The sequence below is a fragment of the Pongo abelii genome, chromosome 13 (assembly GCF_028885655.2).
Source record: "Pongo abelii isolate AG06213 chromosome 13, NHGRI_mPonAbe1-v2.0_pri, whole genome shotgun sequence".
Lineage (NCBI taxonomy): Eukaryota > Metazoa > Chordata > Mammalia > Primates > Hominidae > Pongo > Pongo abelii.
Window position 1 is genome coordinate 67066097 of NC_071998.2, and position 18534 is coordinate 67084630.

The window sequence follows — 18534 nt, forward strand, 5'->3', positions numbered from 1 at the left end:
AAACATCGAGTTTGTTCTTTTTCCACTCTACCCTATGATTTAAGTGTTGCTTTATGAACATATAGTTTGTTGCTTCTCACAGCTGTGGTATACTAAAAGGTGTATTCAGCACGATTTACCCAGCCCTTTCCCTAGGGCTAGACACCTAGCCCACCTCCAGTTTCCACCACCATAGTTAGGTACGAGAGCAGAATGAATGTAGCAGTACATCTTGTAGTTGAATGTCCTTCCTTTACCTGCAATTACTTGTCAGCCTTTTCTTCTGTTTCTTCCCTTTCTTGGGTAGAGGACAATATCTACCAGAACTCATTTTTAGATCATGAGAACATGCAACGTCTCACTTTTTGTAGAGCAATTTCTCCTTTGGCTAGTCCAACAACTTTCTCAGAGGCACACATGTGTTTATTAAGTTAAAAAAATAGCACAGTGGTGATTCTCAACTCTGGTTTTGCCTGAAGGTTGTGAAAATGGGGAAAAAACCCCAACTAAAAATAAAATGATATTCAATACATTTTAATTTAAAAATAAATATATGCCATAAAAAGGCAAGGGGAAAAGAGAGGAAAAGACAAAAATCAAGTAACCATGAAACATGGAGATGTTTCCAAAGTAAGAAATCGCTTATCCAGAGAGTAAACAACAGTGTGAAAGCTTGGTGTATTGAACTCTGAGATAGGAAAGGCAAAAATGAAGACAGAATAAAGTTTGGGTGTACAGAAAAACCAAAATGTATACAGTCTTCCAGTACCAAGTGCCAAGCTAGATTGATGTTGAGATAAAACTGCTGCAAAGTGAAGCCAGAGAAAAATTCTTGCTGACTCAAAGAAAGAAAACCATCACATGCAGAATCAATTTTTATTTCTGAATTATACAGTGAGGCTATATAGATATATTGTGTCATTACAGACTTTTATATTATTAATCTACATGAAGGAGAATTTATTTACCAAAACGAAGTCTAATAGACACTTTATTCTGAGCAATCCAATACATGATAGAAAAACCTTTAGATATATAAAAGATTAATTTGTGCACATCTAAATGTTTCTAAGGGAACAAACTACTGAGGCATTGTGATAAGACAAGAGTTGCAAACATAGTACCATAACTGAATACTTAAAATTACATCTTAACAAAGGCTAGGAGTAGTGACTTCCTCACACACCTCAGAGAATGTCTTAGAGAGTAACCCCATAGAACATTGTATGGCTTCAACAGAAACTTCAGGATTTTCTTCCACACTGACCTACTGCCCTCAAACAAACTTTCTCACTCCTTGACAGTATCTTCTGTGCAAATTTCTGTTCTTTCTCTTAATCAAGGAGCTTTGAGAAACAATGCTTTTGCCCCAGTGACCCCTTGGTTCCCTTAACTACAGATCTATAGGGGAAATGCAAAGCAGTTCCCAGAAGTCAGAACCAAAGCAAGAATGTTCAGAGTGCAAGAGCTAGAGAGCTAAATCATGTGAATGTTTACCTCTGTCTACCTATCTGCTTAGGGATTATTTTTCTAGGATTCATCTAGGATTCTATTTACTTGGGGTGAATTTACATGGTAGCTTTTCCCTAGCACATGCAATTAAATTGTCTTTTAAGATAATAAAATAGCAGATACCTAAATGTCAGAGTGGTTATGCAGCCTACAGAACAGCTGAAACAAAATCATTGGGACAAATGCCCATAATTTTCATGTAGGAAGATGAGGCTTCAAACAGCATACCACCTGAGTAGTTTTCCATAGATGAGCTGGACAAGTTAAAAATATACATATAAATGGTGAGATTGTTGCTGTGTCTGTTTGGCTATAACAAGAGCCCTCTATGAACAGCTCTATGCCCTCAGGTTTGCACCACTACACTGAACACTGGATTTTTCATTACTTCCTGTGACAGGGTGACCATGGAATTCATTTTAGAAAATGGGACGCTACTGAGTGAAAGTAGCAAATAGGTGAACAAACAGGAATATTGTGTAACTGTATTTACGTCAACACTGTGTTCTGAGAGAGGTGTAATTTGGGCTTTCAAAAGTGGAGGTGGGCTGTGGGAGGGGGTGGGCTGTAGGGTTTTTCTGTCCAACAAGCCAGATGTTATGAAGGAGGAGATCCAACAGAACATACAATTCAACAAGATACTCACGTGAAAGGATCAAGGGGAGAAGGGAGAAAACGATGGAGGCTTATGGAGGAAAGAGGGCTGACCTGCATGTGTGTGGGCACGTGCGGAAGGACAGGAGGAGACAGACGTGAAGCAATGAGGTCAGAGAAACTTAATCACCTGTGCAAAGACGTCTACTTTAAAGCAGTTACAAGCTCCTTCTACCCAGGGCTCCAAGTATCCTGGACAGCTCTCCCCAATGAATTTTCCACCATGAGACTAGGGTGGAACCCCTCTCTCCCCTTCATTTTTATTTCTGCCAGCTTCTTTGTAATAGGAGACACTGGAGACTAAGAATGGTTCCCAGAGTGAGGCACAGACTTCAGCCAACACCTGTATATACTAAAGAAGTGCTTCTAAGAAGGCTTCATTTTGGCAATTGCAACCTAAGCAGTGATTTTGTGGCTAGGCCTCCTCATGTTTTTCAGCAAGCCATTTCTTTTATTTCACTGTCTGTGGATGTCAAAACATTGATTTTTGACAAAAATAAATTAGTTTGCAGCCTCATTTGTCCGTTCTGTTAGAGAAACTATCTAAATACAAATTGGGTGGAGTAGGAAAGGATGCGTTTGCTACAGCAAGGGTCAGCAAACTTTTTTTGTAAACATAGTCAATGTTTTAGGCATTGTGGGACATATGGTCTGCTGAACTGCTCAGCTCTGCGGCTGTAGTGTGAAAGCAGCTGTAGACAGTACAAAAACAAGTTTGTGTGGCTGTGTTTCAGTAACACTTTATTTATTGGTACTAACATTTGAATAATTTTCATGTGTCATGAAATATTCCAAAAAATTTTTTCCAACCCAAAATGTAAAAACCATTCTTAGCTTACAGTGGTGAGCTAGACTTAGCTGTGGTTTGCCACCTCACCTCACTAGAGGCCTACAGACTTGAAATCTTGTTGGCATTTTAAAGGGCATATGAAGACTATAAAGGAAATATTTTGTACATGAAAGCACATACTCATATTTAATTTTAAGCCTATGATCAGATTACAGTGTTTTAAAGCAGATCACTTTTTATAATGCATGCGAGAGAGGAATTCATGAATAACTGAATGCTACCAAATGATTTTTGAGTAGGCCACCTTGCCCTTGAGTTCTTGGCACTTAAAAGGTAAACTCTGGAGCTGAGTTTATGGCCTGAAGCTCAGAGAGCTACCAAACATGCAACACGGATTCTTAAATTTCGCAATGTGGAGGTCACCAACATTCATCAGAAAAATGATCTATTAAAAGACTAATTTACATAAAATATAATGCCCAATTTGACAACTAAAATAAAGTTGATGTGGATTAGAAAGCCCGGCTTCCCTTTGAGAAGTTAAAGGAGATTCTGGTAAACAAGAACAAAGCGGGCACTTAGCTGATGATGGTTTTACACCTTGTGTGGTTTGTGGCTGTCCTAGTCAGGCTTAGGATTTAAAGGTGGAGTCAAACAGGGGAAACAATCTGCAAAAGGAAATCCAGCTAATCTATGGAAACAAATCCACTCATACTTAACAGTGGATTAAAGGTATCTTACTGGTAAACACCAGTCTAAGGGACAAAGTATCACTGCACCGTGTTAACGAAGTATTGAAATGGAAGGTCCTACTTTCTTGCTAAGGCTCAACTAAAATCTTTGAGGCACATAATTGGCAAAATAGGAAAGTACACACAATTTCATAAAATATCTTAAGAGTAAACAAACTTTCTTCCTATTTTTCCCCTTAGAAATTTAGAATGGCACCAGGTAGTGCAAAGTGGAAAAAGGTAACATCAGCCCTGTCTCTTTCAGGTAGATATGTTTCAACAGAACCATGAACCAGAAAAGCATCCTCTTCTTCCAGCGTGGCCAACTAGGGCTTTTCTTTCAGCTTCAAGTCAATACTGCGAAGAAAAAGAAAAAGAGAGAGAAACACGAGAAACCAAATGAGAGACATTTAGTAATGATTTGGGTAGCACTGTGTTTGCTTTTTTCCTCAAAGGACATACTGAAAATATTTAAGTCATGCAAGTTTCTTATAATAGAAAAATCTGGTAAAACCCAATCCTCCTCTTGTCAGGCTTTTCTCCAACATATGAAATCTGTTTAGTTCTACAAAATCGTTTCTGGAAGCATTTTACACCTTTTCAAAATGATCCAGTGAGATAAAAAACTCATGTAAAGGCTCATTCCCAAAGTCAATTAAGATAAGGAGCATTAGTGCATTCCGGAAATCATGCCATTTTATTTATTTTTAATAAGTGACCTTTCCTTGTGAAGCAAACAAATATTCTGCCTCAAGTAAGTAATGTCTGACAAGCACTAAATAGTAAGAAATGGTAAACAATAAAACAACACCAAACATTTTCTAGGAGCCAAAGGAATTGACTGAAAGGGGTTAGCCTACCTTACTGAGATGGATGTTTATAACTAAAGAAAAGCTTGTTTTTCAGAAGGTCAAATGGGTTCCCAAGTATCTGAGGAGTAAGCCTAAAACTTACTTGAATCACATGTCTCTCTTCTGCCTCTTAGTGAACACAGCACAACTTCCTACTGCACCCACCCAAGAGGAAGAAAACCAAAAGCCAGTAACTAGAGGAAGAATTTCAGTTGTGATAAAAGAGAAACTATTGGTTTGCAAAGGGTGATTTGGCACATATCTGTGGATTTTGCTTATCTCTGCCCCCTGAGCCATAAGCTTGCATGTTGCAAAGGTTACTGTGCTTTACTTGTGGAATTGCGGCAGCTGAGCAGTGTTCATTCTAGAAGCTTTGCAAATAAAGCCACTGGTGACTCACGCTGCCTGCCCATCCAGTTTACAGTGGTAAAGTATCTTTCCTTTGAAATATAGTCAGCAATTTCGTCACTTATTAGCAGTGGGGACTTGGCCAAGTCACCCACCTTCTCTAAGTTTCCATTTCTGTATCTGTAAAATGGAACAGTCATACCGCTCTCACGGCTTGCTAATGAATAAGTCTAAAGCATTTTCAATTGTACATAGTGAACATATCATAATGTCTGTTATTATTAGCAGCAATAGTACCTCGGTGGGTTTTTTTGTTGTTGTTTTGTGGTTTTTTTTTTTTTTTTTTTTTGAGATGGAGTCTTGCTCTGTCACCAGGCTGGAGCTCAGTGGTGCGATCTTGGCTTACTGCAACCACCGTCTCCTGGGTTCAAGCGACTCTCCTGCCTCAGCCTCCCGAGTAGCTGGGATTACAGGCAGACACCACCACGCCCAGCTAATTTTTTGTGTTTTTAGTGAGATGGGGTTTCACCATGTTGGCCAGGATGATCTCGATCTCTTGACCTCATGATCCGCCCACCTCAGCCTCCCAAAGTGCTGGGATTACAGGCATGAGCCAACACGCCCGGCCCTCAGTGTTTTTTTGAAATGAGAAAATAGCTCTTTGCTTTATTACCCTACTTGCAACAACCTTGTCTCCTTTGGAAAGCCAAAATCATCATGAATATTTCTAGTTTTTAGGCCCTCTGACTTGTTTTCTTACCTGCAGAGTTTGCTTTAGAGGTATCCTCTTTTTATCCACTGTGACCCTGAGATCTTTTTCTTACATACTTTACAAAACAGGTCATTTAAAAAAAATCTTGTTTTTGCTTTTAAAATGTCCTTCCTGTTCCCAGAAATCTGTAGTAAGTTTGATTTGGTGATTGGAAATTTGATTCTTTCTCTCTGTTGGTTGACTTTTTCCCATAGACCAAGAGAATATTTACTAAACCAAAATTTGAGGCACATTGTCTAAAAACTGCGAGAGTGGGTCAGAATATGTGAAATAGTCTTGGAAGCTTAAAAGAACATGGTCACCTTGTTTCACCATCGGGCCCCTGAGCTAACACTTACACCAGGATGCCCATCTCGATTATTTTTCGTACTAACTTTTTTGTAAATCTTCTAGGATTTAATTCATCCCTTCAGCTTTTGTTAGCCCAAAAGCTAAAAGACTGGAACCTGTTTACCCAGTTTATGAAATAAATGAGATAGTCAAAAGTGAACAATTTTCTTGTAAGTAAATACAGGAAACCACTTGGAAGGTTAATATTTGAGAGAACAGCAATGTTGTGGAGTTAACAAAGCTATTAACAATGATGCTAATTTAAGCTTCCTCAAATAGAGCCACTCTTGATCACTGTACTTTAAACGAATATGTAAAAATAAAAAAAGGCATGTTGCAAGTTTTGGAACATGAAGGAATTCATAAAATCCAAACCTAAAAGGGAAGGAGACAAGCACCCAGGGCTATTTAAAAATTAAATAAATAAATAAATAAATAAATAAATAAAAGTATCCTTTTTGGAAAAAAAGAGTACTTGTAATTAGAATTGAATATTCTTAATCTTTGGGCAAACGGGCTTAGTTTTCTATAAGCAACTTTTTCCTGAGACAGAGCAACCTTCTGATAATTTTACAATAGGCCATTTTTATGTCTAACACGTATTAAATGAGGTTCCTTACAAACTGTCAGACAATATTGTTTAATGATGAATAAAAACATTTGCATTTTATGTAGGAAGAACAAAATGGGCATAACCTTCCCTTCTCTCTCTGAGGAAAATGAGAGGCCACTATGGTAACAGCACACACTCCATCTTATTCTTGGACTGATCGAGCCCATTGGAAGAACCCTTGCCCATTTTGCAGTGTATTCATTCAACACTAGCTCTGGAAGGTGTAAAATGCTTCCACACAGAACGCTCCTCTGTCCTTGATGGCCTACAGTGTAAAGGTGCCAGAAGAAGTAAATGCAGCCCTCATTCTAATACCAAAGAAAGCCAGAAATCCAGGACTGGAAGTCAAAAAAAAAAAAAAAAAAAATTCTTGGCTACTCTTGCCCCTTATCCCGATCTCATCATCCACACTGTGATCTTGCGCCTCTTAAGGGCTCAGGAAAGAAAGGGCTGAAGAAAGGGAAGACTTGAGAAGAATGTGTTCTTCTAAAAAGTGGGAAGTAACAATAATAATTTGTAGTATCCCTCCCTCCTCCATGCCCAGCCCTGAAATGAACCCAGACAGGAAGCAATGGTTGCCCTCTTCCCAACCAAAACAGCCCTACATAGGAATAAGAAGCAAGACAGACAAGGCAAGCAAAGAAGTGGGTAAGCCCCAAGATGTAGCAGCGACGGGCCAGCCATTGGCTGGGCTTCCACATGTGCCCTCTCTGCTGCTTGTTAACTGTGGGCTCTGTTAACTGCTCGAGGGGGTGCTGTTTTGCTGAGGGAAGAAATAGTTGCAAAAAGAATTATCGTGGACTGGGGAATTGAGGTATTATTGCTTTGCAGAATTTCATGTGCCAATTTCCTTGAAGCAATTGTTATCTTCATCTAAAAGAGGTGGGGCAACAGTGACCTTTGGAAAAATAGCTGTGTGATTTCAAAGGTCTCTCTATAGTCTTTGTTCTTTTTTTAAAATGTTATTTAGAAAAAATAAAGTTTCCTTGCAGAGCAGGGCTAACTCATAGGCATGCATCCAGAATTGGCCCAGTCTTTGCTCTTTGTGAACTTTTTCAGTTGGGACTGTCTCTGGAGTTTTTGTGCCTAAACTTTAAGTTGCAAGGTCAACATGGCAAATGTGGAGATATTTCACTATAATTTTCCAACTTCCTTTTGGACCTCAACGGAAAGGAGGTCCAAAGACAGCAAAAGGTGACAATAGAGACGAGACACATTTAAAACTGATCTTTCCCCTCTGCTTCCTGATTCCTAGGAACAAGGACAATGTTAAATTCTCCACAACTCAAACCAAATTGGAAGCTCCTTGTTGGATGACCAAGTTCTCTCTGAAAGCTTGTTGGTGACCACAGTTTATTCCCTGAAACTGACTTGGCCACTAATTCGCTCTGTTCTCTTAGGTGAATAGTTTTGTCTTTCATTAAATTGGAAGTGGTACACCCGTCTAGCATTAAGACCACCTCTTTCTGATTTAAAAACCATTGGCCCTGGAGCTATACTGCCAAGGTCCAAATTCCAGCTCTGGGTGATTTTTACAGCTGTAAAACAGTGGACTGGTCAGATCGTCTCTCCATGCCTCTCTTTCCTCATCTGGGAAATGTACCTCATAAACTTATTCTGAGGATTAAAATCAGACACTGCGTGTGAAGCTTTTTACAGTCTGGAACGTGGTAAGAACTCACTACATGTCCAATTTCTACTTCTCACAGGATGGTAATCCTCTAAATAGATCATTCCTACAGTCTCATCCAGGCTCGAATTCCTCCTGGATGTTGCAAAACAAGCACATTTTCTCTCCATCCACCAAAGTATTAAATGGAAGTTCCAACTTCCACTAATTAAAATAGAGATGATGTCATCCAGAAAGCAGAATTGCATTCCTCTTGCCCAAATGTTCTTACATCTGGTTCTAATATTCATTTTCTTCCCATTTTTGGATTGGAAAAATAGAATGCCATGTCCATAGGTTGGCCTTTAGAAATTTAAGGGGTGATCGTGAATGAAATGGTGTGAAGCTGGCAAATATAGCTTCAGGTTTCTCATTTCAGGAATGGAGCACAGGAAAGCTGAACATCTAAACAGGGTTTACCCAGTCCTCAGTGTGTTTTCTTTCAGAGCCCAGCCATACAACACTACAAGTAACCACATAGCTGTTATTGATGGTGAATTCTTACTCCTTCTCCATAGAAGACATTTCTGGATCATTGTAAAGGCAGCTAGTTCTGAGTGCAAGGAAAAAATAGGAAGCAGTCAATATTTCCCCACTGTCACCACTGTGAAAGCACAACAGATTTGAGGCATTTGAAACTGTTTAATGTGGTCCCATTGCTAATACTGAACAAATCCATACCTGAACAGATGATGAGATTAAGCTGTAACCCTTACCATCAGTTTTGAAATACAAGTGATTGCCCATGATATAAAAACACAAAGCAAAGATTAAAAACTCCAAACACCTCCAGTGGTCTCTTCTGTCCTCATTTTTCCCTGCCTTTTCAATTTGTCTTATTCAGGGGACATATTACAAAACTGTATTGCTACCCCAAATAATAAAATACACACAGAGGAAAATCCCTCTCAAGCAGCCTAATTTTATTCACCCGTGAACACAGTTAATTTTCAGTTTTCACGAGAATGAGGATTTCCCAATACACTGGAAGAAAAAAATGTCAACGTCAGCTCTCCTCATTGTTGTTGTTACAGAAATAACAGGACACTTACCACTCCATACAACTGAGCTGTGTCCAGGTGATACAAATGAATCCTACCATTTACCTCAACTGAGTATGCCCAGAAAACAAATGTAACCTTATAAAATAATAAATAAAAGTGTTTTTATGGCATTTATGTTTTTTGTGTAGTATTAGCTGTTTTTGATATTTCATACTGGTGCGATTTCTCTGTTAGCAAATTTCAAATTTGCTTCCTATTCTTGATGAATACTCATTACACCTCAACTTTTATACCCCTCCCATAATTTTTTTTTTTTTTTTTTTTTTGAGACAGAGTCTTGCTCTGTCTCCCAGGCTGAAGTGCAGTGGTGCTGTCTCGGCTCACTGCAACCTCTGCCTCCTAGGTTCAAGCAATTCTCCTGCCTCAGCCACCCAAGTAGCTGGGACTACAGCTGCATGCCACCATGCCCGGCTAATTTTCATATTTTTGGTAGGGGTAGGGTTTTGCCGTGTTGCCCCAGGCTGGTCTCAAACTCCTGGAGTCAAGCGATCCTCCTGCCTCGGCCTCCCAAGGTGCTGGGATTATAGGCGTGAGCCACTGTGCCCGGCCTCCCATAAATATTTTATTATTGACAAACAAACACTATTTAAAGAGCTTCTGTGATCCTTTTTAAGTGCTGTTGTCCTCTTTGTAATATAATTTCACAAGCTAATTTATCTGTTTGCACATAAGAGGATCCATGATGAAGGTCAGGTGTTTTGTTGAAAATGACAGGAGGCTATCTCCCCAGCTGAGATAGTAACCTTCCTTTCTCACTCCCCACCCTTCTTGCTGGTGGTCTGATATTTTTATAGAGAATATTTGGCAATTCCAGTGAGCAAGGACAGTCAAGTAAGTGCTGACAGTGTGCTAAAAAAAAAAACCTAGCAAAGCTGGAATGGAATCAGGAAAGGGCAATCTTCCAAACTCAGCTTTTCTGCTTTTTAATTTTGAGTAATCCTCCCAAGGAAAACAGCAATTTGCAAACCCTTTAATACTGTCACTCCAAAGGCAACACATGGATGCTTCCCAATTTTCAAAATAAGAATGGTTCTAGGTATACTATTTATCCTTCAGAAGTATAATACTTTCTTTCCTGTGTAGAGCTAAGGTTTTAAAGAAAAGATAAGGCAGGCTGAGGAAATCACCTTCTGAAGTCAATTAGAGTTGGGGTGCAGTTTGAGTGGTGGTATGTGTGTGTGAGGGGAGAGGGAGAATGTTGAGAAACTAGTGGGCATAAAGCAAAACAGTGGACAGATAGGTTTTGTTCCCTGATCAAGTGTACGTTTGCCTTTGGTTAGACCCAGCCTGAAGCTTTCTGAACAAGTCATGTGGAAAGTCAGGCGCATCTGTCAACAGGAAGAACCTGGGCATATCTGGCTTCTAACCATAGATCTGCAGTGATCATGTTTATCATAGAGTCTCTCCTAGAATTCAGGGGCTACTTCAGAGGCTAAAAGGTAGTTGAAAAAATGTTGCTGGTAGCCGAGATGGTGGGATTCTAAGGCATTCCAATCACCTGTGGGGTCAACAGAGTAGAATTTTTTCTCTGTACACATTTTCAAATGTGCAAATATATTTCAATTCCTCATACATGTGATGTTACCATCAAAAAGGCAGGATCAAAAGATCCTAGAGGGAGGATTCTTCAGGCAGATGGCTTACCCACTGAATCCAAAGCAAGAGCATAGACTTCTAAAACAAATCTGATTATTTTTATTTGGCCCTTGACTTTTAGGCAGTGGTTCTCAAAGCTGGGTCCTGAGACCAGCAGCATTAGCATCACTGGGAACTTGTTAGAAATGCAGACTTTTTCTTTTCTTGAGACAGGGTCTCACTCTGTTGCCCAGGTTGGAGTGTAGTGGTAAGATCAATTAGCTCACTGCAACCTTGAACTCCAGGGCTCAATGGATCCTCCCACCTCAGCCTCCCATGTAGCTGGGACTGCAGGCACATACCACCATACTTGGCTAATTAAAAAAATTTTTTTTTGTAGAGATGGAGTCCTGCTATGTTGCCCAGGCTGGTCTCTCTCTAACTCCTGGCCTCAAGCAATCCTCCCAACTCAGCCTCCCAAAGTCCTGGGATTACAGGGCTGAACAACCTCACCTGGCCAGAAATGCAGATTTTTAGGCTCCACTCTAGAGCTGCTGAATCAGAAACTTTGGGGGTGAGACATGGGATTTCGTGTTTTACCATGTGCTCCACGTCATTGCAATGCACAATAAAGTTTGAGAACCCACTGCTCAACAGCAATGAACTGACTCTTATGCAAATTCATTAATTTATGCAGCATAAATTTACTGAGCATCTACTATGTACTAGGCACGAGCATAGTGCTTCCTTTAGGAGGGAGATCAAAATGTCTCAGGACCCTCTGAGCCATTTAGGCACATTGGGAGAGGGTAGGTAGGGGTAAGGAAGAGAACAAAATAGTGGATGTGAGAGAAAAAAGAGAAAGCTACAAAACTACCCCAAAACAATAATCATTTTACTGTAGCAGCTAAGCAGAAAGAGTACAAATATAGAGGAAAAAAATCTATTAAAAGAAGATTTCATGGTAATAATGAAAGAAACATGACAATATGACTTTATGACAGGTTTGTCTGAAAAATTATTGGTGTTCTTTCCCCCTATCTTTTGTCTTGAAAATAGCGCTTTAATTTCATAAATATGTTATCATCCTGAAAAAATAAATCTGAAAGAAAAACTCACTGAGAGTTCTCTCTCTAGGAAATCTCATGATACAAAGCAATTTGAGTGCAGATAAATGCTAAAGGGATGTTACACCAACACTCAGTTCCTTGATTACTAGTATTTTCCTTACTTCCACAACTTCTTATTTGTGACAGTTGGGATCAAGACTAAGAAGATTTTTCAGAATAAAAAATTACACAGTTTTGAGTTTTGTTATCTAATTGGGTGACAATTATCTTGAAAGAAAATGAGAAGAACGGAATATTGTAACAGTAAACTCCACTAATGCTAAACTTTCTAAAGCAAAAACCTATCCTTTAATTTTTAACACAAAAGATTGGCACACTACAAGCAAATAATCCTATAGGTTATTACAATAAAAATGTATCATGGGGAAAAATGTCTAAATGGATTGTTTTAATGAGGAATTGGCATTTACAACTATGCAGAAAATGTCTATTAGTTAGATTTTATTTATTCAGAATTTATAGCTGTTAGGACATTGTCCAGGCCTTCTGCTTTTGCAATGTTTATTAAAATGGGAGCTGGTTTTAAAAATTAACAGCATAAGCAACATTTAAAATGGGGAAGAAACTTAATGTGCTTAATACAGCAAACTTTTCAAATAGTATTTGGTTATATCTAACATGTATTACCAGAAAATTTCTTTGTAACTTGGAAACGAGAAAAAGAGAATGACTGGATTTTTTTTTTTTTTTTTTTTTTTTGAGATGGAGTCTCGCTCTGTCCCCAGGCTGGAGTGCAGTGATCTCCGCTCACTGCAATCTCCGCCTCCCAGGTTCAAGCGATTCTCCTTCCTCAGCCTCCCGAGTAGCTGGGACTACAGGCATGCGCCACCAGGCCCAGCTAATTTTTGTATTTTTAGTAGAGACGGGGTTTCACCATGTTGGCCAGGATGGTCTCGATCTCCTGACCTCGTGATCCACCCATCTCGGCCTCCCAAAGTGCTGGGATTACAGGGGTCTGACTTTCTATTGGTTGGGCTATTTTACAGCTCAATAGGGGCAGAGGTTAACTTGTAGTTTCTGTCCAGCAGAGATGCAAATAATTTCTGTCCAGTGGAAAAGACAACCTCAATATTATAGTTTATTGCTCTGTTGTTGATTAACCAGTTTTGTATCTAACCCAACAATCTTATCCAAATATTCTTCTATAAATTGCCTATAGATATCTAGCTGCTCAAATGTTCTTTGAACTGGCTTTAACACCTTAGTGGTTCCTGCATTAAATAATTAGTTGAATAAAATCATTGGCATGTGTTCATTTTATATTTGCATGAGAGTTGTAATTTTGCCTTTTTGAGAACCATACTTTAACAATAGTGGGCAATGACTTTTGTTTTTCTATTCATCAAAATAGCTCAAAGTCTGTTAGTTAAGCAATATTTCCAAAGTCATTAAGTTGTTGTTGTTTTAATTCATAGAAGGCCATGAAATTGATTCTACAAAAATCTTCCAAATCTCGATGTGCTATTATTCCTCCCCACTGGTAGGAATTAGTGAGGTTCTGCTGCCTCAATACCTAATGATCATCTCGATGTCACACTATATGTGGCAGTGCCTGTGATATGCTCTTTTGTTGTGGTGCCTAGAATTGCGTGTACATTAAAAAACAACAACAGTGACAAATACATTCCTCAGTATAACCAAGATCATGGGGAAAAACAGATTGTAGTAAGAATAATAGAGATGACATCTATCATAGGAGACAGAGAATTTCTAAAGTGCATTATTATCAGGAAGCAGGAACGAAACACCAGGCATGCAGATTTTCCCAATTCAGTTCTGAAATGCAAGCCAACATGCCAGCCGCTAAATGAAAACCAAGTCTTACTTAGCTGCCTCTGATGCTTCCCTCAGTTCTTCATCCAGTCTGCAGGAGCAAAAATTATTGGTGTGGAAAAGAAACAAAAGAGAAGCAAGCACAGCATGAGACAGTCACTCAGCAAAGCAGGGCCAAACGAAAGTGGTGCATATGTGCTTTTCAAAACTGTCTTCTGGAGCCCTGAGACGTACTCCTTCCATTAAATATGTTGTCATTGCCTCCCATTCCGTGTTTATGTACATTTACTTTGCAAATTCCTTCATAAAAGGTAGATATAAGTTGCAAAGGGATCAGAAACATGCTGGCTGAATAAAGCTGAAAACATCCACGTCAGTCTTGTGGGTACAGTTCAAGTTAGCTTGCAGCCTGGCCAAGTCAGGGATGTATCTGGTTTAGTAGGTTTCGGTTGCAAATTAGGTTGACCTCAACAGCTTTACACACAGGACAAAGACTGGAAATGGCATACAAAAGACTGATACAGTGACCTCTTGCTCTGGTAGCTTGTTGAGGTCACCCACAAGTAAAACACTGGTGTACACACACAGGGTCCAGCGTGAATAGGAGATCAGGAGATTTTACCTCACACTTCTCTTATAAGATCTCTCTTCATCGTACCTTACAAGATAAAAAACGAGTGCCATAAGGAAAATGAGCAAACAGATGGGAAAAATGACAAGTAAATGATTTAAATGACAGTCAAATCATGAGAGAAAATGCCTATCCAGATACAGTCATGCACCATGTAACATCATTTGGGTCAGTGATGGACCACATATATGGTAGTGGTCCCCTAAATTAGAATACCGTAATTTGACAGTATCTTTTCTATGTTTACATACACAAATACTTACCATTGTGTTACAGCTGCCTGCAGTATTCAGTACAGTAACATGCTGTACAGGTGTGCAGCCTAGGAGCAACACGTTATAGCAGATAGCCTAGGTGGTGTAGTGGTCTCTACCATCTGGGTGGTTTGTATAAGCTCACTCTATGATGTCTGCACAATGATGAAAGCATCTAAAGACGCACTTCTCAGAACATGTCTCTGTCATTAGGTGATGTATGATGGTAATAATAAAACTGACATTTGGGAGAAATCTTATTTTCATTAGATAACAATCAATGTTTATAATTTATAAATATATGCAGTCAAACCTCATTATTTGCAGATTCTATATTTGTAAATTTGCCTCTTCACTAGCATGTATTTATAACCACAAAATCAATACAAAGTACTTTTTGGGTCACTTGTGGACATGTGCAGAGTGGAGAAAAATTTGAGTTGCCCAACGTTCATGTTGCCACCTGGCAATGTGTGAGGCTCTGTCTTCTTGTTTCATACTGCAAACAAGTGTCCTTTTCACAACCTATTTAGTGCCTTTTTTTCCGCTCATTTTTGTATTTTTCCTTGGTGATTTTGCTGTTCAAATTGGCTTCCAAGCATAGGGCTGAAATACTGTCTAGTATTCCCAAGTGCAGGAAGGCTGTGATGTGCCTTATGAAGAAAATACGTGTGTTAGATAAGCTTCATTTATGCACAAGTTACAATACTGTTGGCCATGAGTTCAATGTTCATAAATCAACAATGTATACTAAGTAAGGTTCATTTAAACAGAAACGCACATAAAAAAAGTTTATATATTGATTGATTGATGAAAACATTGTGACCAGATGCTTGCAGGAACTGAACATCCTGTATTTTCCCTTGGAACACTATTTCAGTATTCACTAATTAAGTGTTTGCAGTGATTTTATAGAACATAACTGCCACAAATAATGAGAATCAACTGTAACCAATGATTATAAATTTGGTTCTAGGTTGGGCAAGTTTTTCTTTCATTTAAGCCCTTTGATGACAGGCTCCATCTCAGCTGAGGACTGGTCGTGGGAGTGGCTGAGATTAGATCCTTTGAATATTATTCAGTGATGAAAAGGAGCCATGGCTCGTATCCATTTGAAATTTGCAAAACATGAAATTGAGGTGATGAAGGTCAGTAACAGAAATGGCAGAAAGGACATCCCAAGGAGATGAATTACAGAAAACAGAACACATGGACATGTGGGCAGCACATGAATGGTGGTAAATTTCTTCCTCCAGAAACAAATTTTTCCAGATAGAACCCTTCCTCCTGAAGTAAGTTTTCCCAAATGGAGCCCTTGAAAACTGATGTGTGCAGTTGAATGAAAAATGTCCTAGGTATACTTCTTACTTGAACTTTCCCATATGATGGAGAGTCTCTAAAAGCAACAGGTGTAAAAATAAATAAGATTCTGGATTGCGAACTCTGTGCTGGGAGGCTTTGCAAGTGCTTTGTGTACCCTGTTTGCATTCAACCCTCAGGACCATTCTAGGAAGTGCAACTTACTTCCTTACTTTACAGATGCTGAAGCTGAGACTCAGAATATTTTAATTAGTTAATCATTTTAATAGATGACTTGAAGTCTCAGAGACATTGAGAGGTAGGAGAGAAGGTTCAAATCTAAGTCTCTAAAGCCCATTCACTTTTCATTCTATTGCCTCTGTCACACCATGGAAGTGTTACCGTGTTAACTTGGAAAGTGGTCAATGCTCAATTCCACTAGAAGAGAGAATGTCCTTGTCATCTTATAGAATGTGAGTGTTCCCATACTTCATCTTTTTTTCTTCTTCTTCTTTTCTGAGACAGGGTCTCACTCTGTCAACCAGGCTTGAGTGCAGTGGTGCGATCTCGCTCACTGCAATTTCCGCCTCCCAGGCTCAAGCAATCCTACCACTTTAATCTCTTGAGTAGCTAGGACTACAGGTGCATGCTACCACACCCGGCTATTTTTTGTGTTTTTTTTTCATAGAGATGGGGGTCTCACCATGTTGCCCAGGCTGGTCTTGAACTCCTGGACTCAAGCTATCCACCCTCCTCAGACTCCCAAAGTGCTAAGATTACAGGTGTGAGGCATCCCTCTCTGCCTCCATACTTCTTAAATTTAAAGAGTAGAAGTGGGATTTGAAGATGGAGTACACCTTTTTGAGGCAGCAGCCCAGAGCTATGAGGTGTGCTGGTTGTGGAAACGCTATGAAGCTAATGAGGGTTGAAGCCGTCGTTAGGATCGTATGAACACTCCATTTGATTCAGCTGAGCCAGCTGACCACCAGAAGCCCAGTCAGTACCCTGTGTTCACGCCTGATATTGCTTATGTAGGAGAACCAAATGAATCTACTTCTGAGGTTTGAATTTTGAAGGATTCTCTGAGAGAGGTAAAGGAATCTACTAGAAAAGGACATGGGAATTTTAGTGCCAGGCTGACCTGAATTTGAATTTCCGTTCCATCTCTTCCTGGTTCCTACTTATACTGTGCATAAGTAACTTCCTACTAAGTTATCTCCCCTGCATCTGTAAAACAGGGGTTTACTATAAGAGTTAAATAAATGATATAAATAGAGCACTGCTATGCTTGGTGTATCATAGACACACATTACATGAGAATTCTTTCCTTCCAGTTTCTAGGCTGGGCCTTTTTAATTAATTAATTAATTTTTTAAAGTGAGAGGACTCTTTTTTGGAATCCCAAACGAGAGGTACATTTTGCTATCCATTTTATGGGGGAAGATGAATGATACTTGCCTGTTTTCTTTGAGCTAATGGTTAAGTCCCTCTCCACTCAAATGAAATGAAAAAAGCTAGTGATTCAGATACAGTGAACAATAACAAAAAAAAATGACACACAGAAAACAATCGTTCTTTGCAACAATGTACCAGATACAAGTGTTCATTCTCCGATATCCCTGTTTTAAAATCCCAGCTCCAAGTATTTATTTCGTTAAATTTTATCCTAGTTTTTGTAGCATCATCCTGAGACCTTCAATACCCACGCAGGATGCTGACGCTGATACTGCATTACCCTCTATTGAGCAAGGAAACCATTCCTCACCGCCTCACCCACCACTGGGCAAATGCCCTCTACTTAATCATGACAAACAAAAAAGGTTTAGAAGAAACAGAGAAAGAGTTATTTCTTTCTATTTTCCTAGCCTCATGCAGATAAATTACTTTGTATAAGACAATAAAGAAATCCAAGCTATGCTAAGTAAGAGCCTCTTGTATCTGTGCAGAGTGGGGAACACAAGAAACTGATACACTGTTAACCAGTAGAGACAATATACCAGTTAACCAGTGTAACTGTTACTTTTTCCAAAGTGGTGGTAAAGTTCAAGGTAAAAATGAACAATAATCAAATAACCCCAGGAAAAGATCAGGTGAAAGAGGATCTGAAAGAACACAACAATTATCTATAGGTTATAGGGAAAAAATTGTATTTATTGAAGGATATTTAATATTGTTTTAAAAATAAGATAATGCCATTTCCCCACTGTTCCAGAATTGACCTCTTTTCCAACCCACTTCTCCAAACACACTTTTTTTTTTTTTTTTTTTTGATACAGGGTCTCACTCCCATTGCCCAGGGTAGTACAGTGGCACGATCACAGCTCACTGCAGCCTTGACTTCCCGGGATCAGGTGATCCTCCCATCTCAGCCTCCTGAATAGCTGGACTACAGGCAAATGCTATCACGCCTGGCTAATTTTTATATTTTTAGTAGGAACGGGGTTTTGCTATGTTGTCCAGGCTGACTGCAAACTCTTGGGCTCAACTGATTCTTCCACTCAGCCTCCCAAAGTGCTAGGATTACAGGCGTGAGCCACCATGCCCAGCCTCAAACTAGTA

General features: G+C 39.3%; 1 protein-coding gene across 6 annotated transcripts in view; it reads right to left on the minus strand.

Moving 5' to 3' along the window:
* Positions 1-841: 841 nt before the first annotated feature.
* PRUNE2 (prune homolog 2 with BCH domain) overlaps positions 842-18534 on the minus strand; it is a 295929-nt gene continuing 278236 nt past the window's right edge. For 2 of the 6 annotated variants that reach the window (XM_054519501.2, NM_001133444.2), the window contains 3 exon segments: positions 13844-13882; positions 8755-8802; positions 842-4023 (listed from right to left, as the gene is read on the minus strand). In XM_054519501.2, coding sequence (XP_054375476.2) covers positions 3993-4023; positions 8755-8802; positions 13844-13882 — 118 coding nt within the window. In that variant the 3' untranslated portion in view covers positions 842-3992. 6 annotated transcript variants of the gene reach the window in all.